The following is an 11,758-nucleotide window of genomic DNA, read 5'->3' on the forward strand; positions in this document are numbered from 1 at the left end:
TTCAGTGTCAAACTTGTACAATCTTTTTCAGCACTCACTTACCGGTTCTCCAGATTGACGGGTGATTGTCTGCGCTGAACAAGGCGAGAACTGACCATGAAAAACTTAATGACATGAAACTATGAAACAGAAGTAAAAGAAATCAGTAGTTCAGTCGTTCATTTACTAGAATCAATAAAAAGTTCAGGGCTCTGTGAGGTTGAATTTAGGTTAATTCAATCATAGTCAACTGCCACTTTAAAAGCTGTGAGATCAATTATTTAATACTGCGTTAAATATAGAAAATACCCAACTCTCATCATGTTTCTGAGTGACATTATAGCTGATGATAAGGTTATTCAAAACCAACACAGGGCAAGTTAGGTTAAGTGTATAGGACATGGCATTACAACAGGTAAGATGACTGGTTTGAAGGTATGAAATATTTGAATATTGACGTTTATTTTCATTTTTCATTTCATTTTAAAATACACACAAAAGGACATACATTTCTGCAGTTTTGTGGGGATTTCTACAGTTAATTCACAATAGTCTGATACTTGAACCAACATCTAATACTTGTATACTATATAACTATAACACATGTTTTCATTGTCTGCAATATTCCATGGTATAGCAATGGACTCATCTACCTTGTATCTATTCAATTATAGTAGTTTTATTACAACAGCAAAACACAGAGTCTGACCTGTATCTTGGCCTGGTGGCCTACCAGATTTTCTCCATGGATATAGATGGAAAGAGGACATTACAGACCAAGAGATAACATCTCCATGGAGACAAGCAGGCGTCAGACTCTTGAAAAGTTACATAGTGTACGTTTAAGTATTATAAAATATGAATAACTAGTAAGTAATTGTTTTTTCTTCTTGAAAAGCTTTGTGTTGGCATATGACTGGGCCCATATAAACAAAAATAACATTTTGGAAAATGGACAAAATGTACAACCCTATGATTGACCAAAGAAAAATAAACAAAACAGTGAATATATTTTGGTTTTGACTAAAAGTCAAAATCGGCAGGGCGGACTGTCGCTGTCTCTTAATTATAACACAAATAATTACTGAATAAAACTCACATAGGCTAAGCAATGCCACATCGATAACTACAACAGTTAAAATAAAAAAGCTCATTTATAACCATAAGACAATGCCAATTTAACACCAAAGTAAGAACAATCTCAAGAGTGGTTGTGTTTTTAAGGATTACCAGACATCACAGCATCAGTAAATCTGACCTAACAGCATCTCGAGACAAAACGACCAGCATTACTCAAAAACCGCCAAATAAATGTCAGTATATAGTGGTTGAATCTAAAACAAAGATAGGAAACGACCGATATACATAGCATCCACTGCTATCCGCAAACGCACCTTATATATCGACTTTATTTTCTTCTTGTTGACGAAAACAAATCAGCTGTCATTTTGGTATCTCGCATCCAGGAAGTGACGTGTAACAAAGCGGAAGTAGAAATGTTTAAAAGTTATATATAAATATATATTTATACGATATTTATAGTATCAAATAAATACCATCATTTTAGTAAAATAATAGAATAATAATTAAAAGAAAATAATACAAAATTACAGTTGCTGTCCAAATATAACAATATACGTAAGTTTGTATGTAATGTCAAATATATACTGCGCTCATTTTATATAAATTTTAGTACTAATCTCAGTATGGACATTTCATTACTCACTGATGCATGGTTGTGATTCTTGGAGCTCCACTCAAAAGCATTGACTGTAAAAATACACGCTAAGCCTAACGCATGGATTTGTTAAAACATTCCCCCTCCAAGCAGTGGTCTGCAGTTGGACCATGGTTGAGCTCGACTCTCTTGCATGGGTCAGGTCGGGATGGACAATCGTCGTTCATCATTGGAGACGTGCAGCTGTTGTACCATATTCATCCACTTACAGAATATTGGCGCTGTTAGTGTGTTGTGAAACCACTGCGTGAAACAGCTGGCTTCAAATTGCTGTTCCTCCAGCTTGCAGGTTCACCCTCCTCACAAAAACAGCAAACACTGAGGCTGGATCATTCAGGTCTTTGATTGCAGGTTTAAATGTAATACAAATCAAGTCAATCATAATGTACATTTACTAATAACAAAAATAAAAAATAATAATGTTTGGGACAAATTTAACATAGCACCCATTTTAACTTTTGATGAAACACTGTCACTGTTACAGTGACTTATTTGCGCCACCAAAACTTTAAGAAGTAACTTCCCAACTTACTTTACAATATCTAGTTTTACTAGTAAAGCTTAACTTTACCACCCCGTCACAAATGTTTCCTTTAAATGCATAGAAAGGATAATTCTAATGTAGAAAATAAATGTATTTGATAACTTTGATGATAATATAGTAAATCGTTGCCATTTTTGTTTGAAAAAATATATATACAAAAAAAACTACCCAGGTCCAATATTAAAAAATATAATACAACATATTTTGTGTCAGAGGTTGTTATTTAGCAATTTGTATTTAAAAATATAAAATGCCCAAAAGACCTTCTGTAGGGCAAACTTTGTAGTGGACGTCAAAATTGTGTCATGAACATATACCAAAAATAAAAGATCATAAACACATCTTCTATTTTAATTTGATGCCAACCATTCTGCAGCAATTAAGTTTCCAAGTCATTGATGAACAGTGCAAAAAGCATTGGTGACAAGTTTTCACCTGTCTAACTCCTTTTGGCATGTCTTGAAGAAAATGTGTCCCTGTCTGTGGAGCAACGGAAAGCAACAGAAATACATTTACATGGAGGGTATGAAACTCATAATGCAAACTTATTCATATTAGAGTTTTTATATGTTGACAATTACAAAACAAAAAATGTGTCCGGAGTGATCCACCAGAGGGATCTTTTTGGCTGTTCACCACATCCAAAAGTACAGAGCCCAGCAGGGGGCAGAGGTGTGGTGCACACGTTAAGCTCACATCAACATACAGTGGCTTGCAAACACCAAACAGCATCATAAGGTCCATGGAACACACCAGACAGGTCAGTTGTTAATTTGTTATAGATAGTGCAATCCATGTGCCGTCGTGACACATATTCATGTGCAATTACTGTCGGGATCACATGCAATGGTATTTATTTATTTATTTCTTTGTCTATGGGAGTTTTTATTTATTTATAGGAGATATTCTACTGAAAGTGTTTTTCAGACTTCCTATAAGTGATCTGTTCTGTTCTTCTGTATCTAACTCTGTATCTTCCTGCGTTGCACCAATGAAATTTCCCCATGTGGGACAATAAAGGAATATCTTATCTTATCTTATTCATGTGCAATTACTGTCGTGATCAAATGCAATGGTATTTATGTATTTATTTATTTATTTATTTATTTTTATCTTTATTATTTTTTCCCCTCCATCCCTTGTTGGGTAATGGGAGGTTTTGTCTATGGGAATTTTTGTTTATAGGAGATCTTCTACTGAAAGTGTTTTTCAAACTTCCTATAAGTGATCTGTTCTTTTCTTCTGTATCTACCTCTGTATCTACCTGCGTTGCATCAATGAAATTTCCCCATGTGGGACGATAAAGGAATATCTTATCTTATCATTCACGTTTGAGCTGAGAATCAAATAATTAACATCTACAATGCATAAATTGCATTTATTTGTAATAAACTTGATATCAAAGCATTATTTCCCACATTTAAAAAAAACACACATTGTATGTATTTAACACAGATTTTTAAACATCATATTCAATGAATATTTTTCCTTGATTGGAGGAAAAAATTCCATTCACATAATTCAAACGCAAAAACAAATTACATACATTCTGTGTAAAATAAAAGCTTTGGTTATAAAAACACAAAATAATCTTCAGGCACAGAATTTCCCAGAACAGCATATATTGGGACGGGGCCCAGGTGTTGTTATTTTACCTGAAGATTTTTATTTGGTTAATTCATCGCAAGACATTAATTTTAATTGTCTAGAAGGACGTTACAATTCAGTCACAGTTAAGTCAGCTTTTTTGCTCCTTGTTGTGCCTCTTTGAGATCGTAGTTCAAAGTTGGCAGACCTAAAAGATTAATTTGATTGTTTTTTCATGCACGCTTTTGTTTGGTTAAAATCAATAGAGATAAATTCAATCTTTCAATAATCAACATTTCTTCGATATTTGAATCACCACCGCATTTTCAGATGTCAGATGAGCTCACAAATGCACATTATGTCATAGTAGACAATGAAACATTTCCTGATAGATGTAATCAATCAATCAATCAATCAATCAATCAATAGGTGTTCTTTCGTGTTGCAGTCCGGGACAGTCCCAGTACAAAGACAGAGGGAGGAACGAGGGTGTGAAGTTATCCCCATCTTTTCTGTGCGTGTCCAAAGAGTGTGGAAAAAGGCTGCTCTGCTCCATCAGCTCACGGTCTCTGTCTGTTTGTCCTGAAAATAAAATGAACAATTGTTATTACAGCAAACCTTCTGATGAGAAAAAAAAGTGATTTAATTCATGTATTTTTCTGTACGATTTAAATATTTGCATTAATTTAACTTGAAAGTGACTGCTTTGTGGTCATACTTAATGCACAGTCCTGCTCTTTGTATGACAGACGCCCCCCTCTGTTGTCTGATGGACATAACGCCGGGAGAGGCCTTGAGCTGCTTGGCCTGAAAAAGATTCACATGCATTTCATTTAAATAGATATAAATATATACACAAATATAAATAAATAAACATATCAAAGTCATATTTTACCAGGCCACAAATTGTAATCAAATAAGGATTGCAATTGTTTGGGTGTTTTTTTATATATTTTTATTTTATTTTTTTATTTTGAATCCATCCACAGCCAGTTCTGTGACGTTTTGAACCGTTTGGACTAAATTTAATGTTTGTTAGTTGGTACTGGAGTAGGAAGGATTCATTTCTTGTTTGTTGAGGTGTATTTTAAAGTGTGAAACGTTCATTAAACATTGTTTGAAATGATGAACTCACCATTCCTGGGCCTCTGTGCGCCTGAAGCCTTTGGCAAACGGGTTACTGGCGATCTTCAGCTGTGTGATCTGAGCAATCAAACAGCATTAGTGTTCAAATAATTGCCCTTTACTTTACAAGATTGTGGTAAACTGGAAAAAAATACACTTCTAAATCAATATTAATACAATATCATATTATTATGAATCAGAAAGAGTAATTATATTTCATGCAGATGCTTATATAGTTTTTCTTACCCTGTGGTTTTGGTAGGCGGTGACGGCCAAGAAGCGTGTCTCGGGGAAAGAGAAGGAGCTGAAGTTCCTGTGGGCGTTTAAATGGCTGTTTGGCGCCGGATCCGCGTAGACTACATGAAACCGTGGCTGGTAACGATGCATGGAGTTCAGGATCATCTGAGGAGAAAGGAATAATTGCTACATTTAATAGCTCAGTAATGGACACAAAAAAAAGCAGCTCATTTGCTTTGTAACTGACTGGTCAAACTAATAGGCCACATCTATAAGCTAAGGTTGAGCTTAACATTGTGGCTGTGCAGTTTGTGGACTAAAAAGACCCAAGGACACATTCATGACGAGGCGTATTTCCAGGGTTACGCAGGAAGACCTCAGGAGAACATTTTTAAGAGCATGCTTAAGACCCAGATTTTCAGTTTGGATTTAAATTGATTGTTGTTATTATTAAGTATTCAGTTTATCAATTTATTCTATGTATCTCTATTTATGTATTTATTTATTTTTAGGCTTATTATTTTACATTTTTTAAATTCTATTTTTTCTGTTTCTACTTTAACTTTAAGTGTTAGCTTTTACTCAGTCGGTTGCGGGATTGTTTTTAATGCACTGTAAAAGCACTTTACTTTTTGGTACGGAAGAGCGTTATGAATAAAGTTTGATTGAGCTGGCCACTGACGATTAGAAATGACTGAACCTTGACTAAAACTGCAGACGTCGCGGCAGCCCTCACTCACGTGTCCGTTGTCGTCGAGCAGGTTGTTGGTGAGTTTGAGCGAGTCGAAGGAGACGGTCTGCTTCATCCACTGGGCTCCTCGGGCTGGAGAGTCCGGGTGGAAGTGCATCCGACTGGGGGCCACCGCGTCCGCCTGGCCCGCCACCAGCCACGACGAGCTGTGGAACGCATATCTGAGCAGGGAACAGATTATAATGAATAGATTGTGTTGTAGATTGTGCTTAGGTATTGTGTCTTGATTGTGATTATGTTCAAATCTCAGCTGGAAAAAAGGATGTCAATATCAATGTTAATGATAAAAAAAGACATCAGATAGGCCTATTTTTGGGATATTTAAGTTAATTTGTGCTGACAAAGATTTACTTTTTTTTCTTCCATAATTTAAAGCAACAGTACGTAACTTTCTGTCTTTTAACTGCATATTTTTCTTGAATTTAGAATCAGAATCAAAACATCTTTATTCACAAACATTGCTCTGGTGATTTGGTGCAACATAAAACAATGAACAATGATAAAACAACCTATATAAAGTCAAAAAGAGAAACAATTTCTAGGTTCAGGAGTTGGTTTGGTCACAGTTCGTACCTGTATCTTTTGTCATCGACAGGAATGAAGTCCATGAGCAGCACGTACTCCGCCGCCGGGTCCATCCCCGAGATACGGATTTGGAAAGTGGGAAACATCCTCCTAAAGGTACAGCAGGCACAAACTTATGACCTTGTAAGTATTAGTATTTTATCTTTATACAACAAACAAAAACAAGACAAGGGACATGACGCAGAGGGAGAACACACAAAAACAGGACAGCCAAGTATTTTTCACGATTAGTCAAAAGTCTGTCAGTTGTGTCCAGTTCCAAATTGTGTATAAACTTTTACATTTATTTTTCAAACATTTGAATGTCAATTGTAATTCCGGTTCAGGTATGACTTTTTTTCATTTTGAGTTTCTTTGTAGAACAATATAATATAATAATGAGATAACGAACTAAAAGGATCGGTGCAGCGGCTGCAGTGATGCAGTCGCTGCATCGGACCGTTGTGGTGAAGAGGGAACTGAGCCGAAAGGCAAAGCTCTCTATTTACCGGTCGGTCTACGTTCTTACCCTCACCTATGGTCATGAGCTTTGGGTAGTGACCGAAAGAACAAGATTGCCGATACAAGCGGTCGAAATGAGTTTCCTCGGGGGGAGCTCGGAGTAGAGCCGCTGCTCCCCCCAGCTGAGGTGGCTCGGGCATCTGTTCCGGATGCCTCCTGGGTGTTTCAGGCATGTCCCACCGGGAAGAGGCCCCGGGGAAGACCCAGGACACGCTGGAGAGACTATGTCTCTCGGCTGGCCTGGGAACGCCTCGGGATCCCCCCGGAGGAGTTAGAGGAAGTGTCTGGGTAGAAGGAAGTGTCTGGGGAGAAGGAGGTCTGGGAGTCCCTGCTCAGACTGCTGCCCCCGCGACCCGGCCCCGGATAAAGCGGGAGAAGATGGATGGATGGATGGATGAACTAAAATGAACTTTTTGACATTCTTCTTTCCTCAGTCAAGAAGTACCATTACCTATTGTAACAACAACAACAACAACAACAACAACAACAACAACAACAACAAAAACTCACAGATAAAAGAAACACACTGAATTGAAAATGTAACCAAAAAGGAAAAATTAAAGTTCCTATGACAAGTTGGACTACTCATTGAATTAAAATGCAGTTAAGATAAATATATATTTGAATTTTGTTGAAAATTATAAAAATGTTATCCCAAAATAGCTAATCTTTCATTGTGATTGATGAAATCACACTAGGAAATTACTGTGCTGTCATTAATTGGTGTCCATTAATTGTTTTTATTTAAGTGTATGAGAGCACCTTTATCTACTTTATTTTTATTTTTTTTAATCAAAACATAAATCAACAAAACAAAACAACATTAAAACAAAAGAAAGGTAAAATAAAATAAATAAAATAAATAAATAAAATAAATAAAATAAATAAAATAAATAAAATAAATAAAATAAATAAATAAAATAAATAAAATAAATAAAATAAATAAAATAAATAAAATAAATAAAATAAATAAAATAAATAAAATAAATTTAAATTATGCTTAAACTTTGGATGAGCGTCCCAAATATGATGCCACAGACTTTTCAACTTTTCTCCACAAATGTTTACTTGATTGATGTAAAACTGTCATTTATTTTTACAATAGGTACAAATACATAAAAACCATTAAGAGAAAAGAATACAATTATTATTATTGAAGTATTTTTACGACCACTTGTACCAACGTAGCTTAAGAAATCTGGTATACAAGTAAAATAAAACGATGGACGATTGTTCATTTTAGCTTCATTACCGTCCAGCCTTGGTGACGATCATTTCTGTGTCGAGTTGATCGAATTGTTGCCACAGAGTTTGCATCTCCAGCTGCACTCGGACCCCGGTGACCTGCGGCGCTTTAGTGTGTAACAGAGGAGCCACGTCGAAGCGCGGCAGAGGCAGCTCCAAGAGATCCGACAGATGAAAGCCTGAACAAACAAGATCACATTTGGAACCCATTTTATAATAAGTGCAGTATGAATATATATTTGAATGTTTAATGTTATAGGGTAATGAAAGCTCTAAGCAACAATATCATCCTAAATATCATTGATAATATGATGATGTTTTTGAATGAGATACTGTTCATTTTTTTATTTTTTTTATCCAAAACTATGCTACCAAAAGATTACGGTTGCAACGTTTAATCAACTGATCATTACTAGTCAAATATAAGAAGCTCCTCATCATTATCTGGGCTATACAGTCTAAAACAAACATGAAAAATTTATAACAAAGAATAAACGTTTTCGGATTTTATACAATGATTGTTTATTTGCGTCTGTCACCATATTTCAGACTTCACTTGGTTGATATTAAAAATAATATTTCTGTGAACACACGCGAGTCAAGGGTACAATTTGTATTTTGCCTTTTTGAATTGCATTTTTAGATTTTTTTGAAAAGTAAAACCAAACAAAACATTTAAATATTATACTCAAATAAAATCATATAAACTTATATAAACATATTTCCTTGACAATTCTTGACCATCAGCTCATGCGGACATGAACCGTTTTTTTTTAATTTGTAGTCAACTACAAACGATAATCGCATTTTGATTATCGCAATTATTATCTGGACTACACAGACTAACACACGAAAATACCTTTTATAACAAAAAGAGCAAACAAAGAATAAACAATTTCAAATCTCCATCGATAATTTGTAAATATTCTCCATCTGGAATACTTTTCAACCTTCATTTGGTTGATGATCTATTAAAAATAAATCACTGACCAGTCGACTACAAATATATTCATTATTGACGGCTCTAATGTTAATGGCTATATATATTTGCATTTTATTTATTCATTCTGTATTCAATTTCCTAAATTAACTTACCGGCCATAATTTGAATCTTTAGTCTTCAGTTGCTTGTTCCAAATCAGCTTCTAGTACAAAAACAGTTGACGAGTCACGGCTTTTATCCAAATGGCAGCGAAACCGCTCACAAATCAGGTTAAAAAAGGCCTCCTCCTCTCAGTACTTGTTTCAGGACAGAAGTGAGCCGTTTTACCCCTGAAAAAGCAGGTTTTATACACCTCTCCGCTCACCGGGGAGCGTGTTGCCCGTCTCATCAATTACAATAATCTCAGAGTCTGTGACACGCACTAATCACAGTCTGTACAGATTCATCAGTTTTTACCTCAGGTGTTCGTCATAGCCCGAAGCACAGCACATAGAAGATTACTAATATCCAACTTATCAGCCGATTGTTGAATGGTGTGGAAAGATGCAGCAATCTATCGCTTCTTTACCCTCAACTATGTCAGTTATTCATTTTTATTTATTTTTTGTTACTGGTAAAAAAAATCAGGTCTTGAACATATTGGCCTTTTTATATTTAGTATTGTTTTATTACTGATTGAAAAATGTTTTAACACACGTTTTTATTTTCCCTTGAGATTATTTTACTAATGACCAATCACATCCAAACTCTCTTTACCTTTCTGTTTTGGTAATTTCTTTTCCTCTCACGTAAGTACACCTGCGTCTGTTATGTATTGGTGATGCGGTAGCGTTGACTGGTCCCGCCTAAAGGCATTGAAAAGCAGCGAGATTTAAGTCATTAATCACAGGCTTTTAGGAAAACGGGACACAAGACCCTCAGTGTGTTATTGGGGGCCTGTCTGAACCAGAACTGATCGTGCTAATATTGTTGTTTGACAGTGGCCCTTACAATCAATAATAACCTCTTTTATTTTTGAACAGCAGGGGGCCAGATCCACTGTGGGGTTCATCCTTGTCCTTGTTCGCTTCTGGTTAGGAATGTCGCGATATAAAATGTTTTTATTCATGATTATTGACATTGTGACCAAACTAAATAGGAATTAAATATTTTCTTTTATTCAAATTGTCTAAATAGATCATCATTCCTGCACATGTCACCATCTTTTAAAATCAAACTCTCTGAATGACATAGTTAATATAAACAGCAAGCAAAAAGCAACTGAAATGACCTCATTTAGCTCCTTAAATTGTCCCAAATATTATTTTTTATTCCCTATGATTATACTGTAACTTGAATGATCCCAATTAGATGTGCTTTCTTTCTTATACGAGGTCGATTGTAGATACAGAGGTTGTAACGTAGGAAGAGGGCAAATGCTTGTAGTTTGCAACCACTTTAGAAGCAAGTCAAACTGATGACTTGATAAATAGAATTTGCATTTTTTAAAATTAAATCTTTAATGTTACATGTAAAATTCTTTTCAACCATACTTCCTCGATTCATACTGAGGAGGCGAGTGTTGGGGCCATCAACATCAACACAGTTTCTCCAGCTTCATAGGTCATTATCATGTCAAACGATACTGTAACATTCTGATTCAGGGGGTCTTTTCCTTTGATGTCTAAAGAAAACCAATTAAATTATTAGTTCATAACTCTTATGATATATAAATAAATAAATAAATACATGTTTGAACAGGAGTGTGTGAAATATATAAACTTATTTAGTCCCACCCCTTTCCCTCATTGTTCAATAAATCATATTTCTATCCTTTTTTTTAATTCTTTCTTTCTGTTTTTATTTTATTCATTCATTACTAGTCTCACAGTTTGTTCAATACACACAATAATACTTACCTTCTTACATCACTTTCATATCTCATGAAAACAGGTTCTTTAAAATTGCTTTTTATTTACACTTTTAATTCCACTGGCAAACTGTCCCTTGGTCTTATTCCACACAACGAAGCACAAAAGCTTATCCTAGTTGTCCACACACTCATTGATTTAATGTTAATTTTTTTCCTCAGATTAAAAGACCCTAGCATTTGGTTTGCAGATTAAACGTTACTAATTTACTATTCGCAAACTAACTATTATTATCGCACGAACTACAAAATAGCTTGAAGGTAAAGAAATATTGGGTGTTTTGTATTCACTGTGTAAATAACCTTTTACCCATTCCTTGAACCATGATGTAATCCACTAGATGTTAGCCCTTTACCTATATCGCTGCATCTCTTGTATATTGGCACGTGTAGATTGTGCAAGTGTCCTTATTCTTATCAACAGCACTTTAAATCTCTCTACAAGTTTGCATTATGTTAATTATTAAGGTTTTGTGGGTTTTATGGCTCCCTGTTCCCCACAATATGATGATCTATTCTAATAAGTATAAGACTATATATTTTAATATTTGGTTGCATAAAATATGTTTATTACTGTCAGCCATTCAATAGAGCACAAGTTTTGTCAGACAAGC

At 35.1% G+C, this 11,758-nt stretch overlaps 1 protein-coding gene and 1 long non-coding RNA gene across 2 annotated transcripts; both read right to left on the minus strand.

Moving 5' to 3' along the window:
* Positions 1 to 4,332: 4,332 nt before the first annotated feature.
* On the minus strand, positions 4,333 to 5,034 carry LOC140371600 (uncharacterized). The gene is made up of 3 exons (XR_011928479.1): positions 4,984 to 5,034; positions 4,567 to 4,655; positions 4,333 to 4,421 (listed from the first exon to the last, which is right to left on the minus strand). It is a non-coding gene; the product is annotated as an uncharacterized lncRNA (long non-coding RNA).
* Positions 5,035 to 5,096: 62 nt separating this feature from the next.
* LOC140371958 (T-box transcription factor TBX1-like) lies at positions 5,097 to 9,394 on the minus strand. The gene is made up of 6 exons (XM_072459202.1): positions 9,388 to 9,394; positions 8,300 to 8,471; positions 6,535 to 6,636; positions 5,951 to 6,122; positions 5,220 to 5,375; positions 5,097 to 5,114 (listed from the first exon to the last, which is right to left on the minus strand). The coding sequence occupies exons 1-6, from the start codon at positions 9,392 to 9,394 to the stop codon at positions 5,097 to 5,099; spliced, it is 627 nt and encodes a 208-aa protein (XP_072315303.1).
* Between the last annotated feature and the right edge of the window lie 2,364 nt (positions 9,395 to 11,758).

Source organism: Eucyclogobius newberryi, unplaced genomic scaffold (genome assembly GCF_026437365.1).
Source record: "Eucyclogobius newberryi isolate DKJ021-1_F unplaced genomic scaffold, fEucNew1.0.hap1 SCAF_10, whole genome shotgun sequence".
In the NCBI taxonomy this organism is placed as follows: Eukaryota; Metazoa; Chordata; class Actinopteri; order Gobiiformes; family Gobiidae; genus Eucyclogobius; species Eucyclogobius newberryi.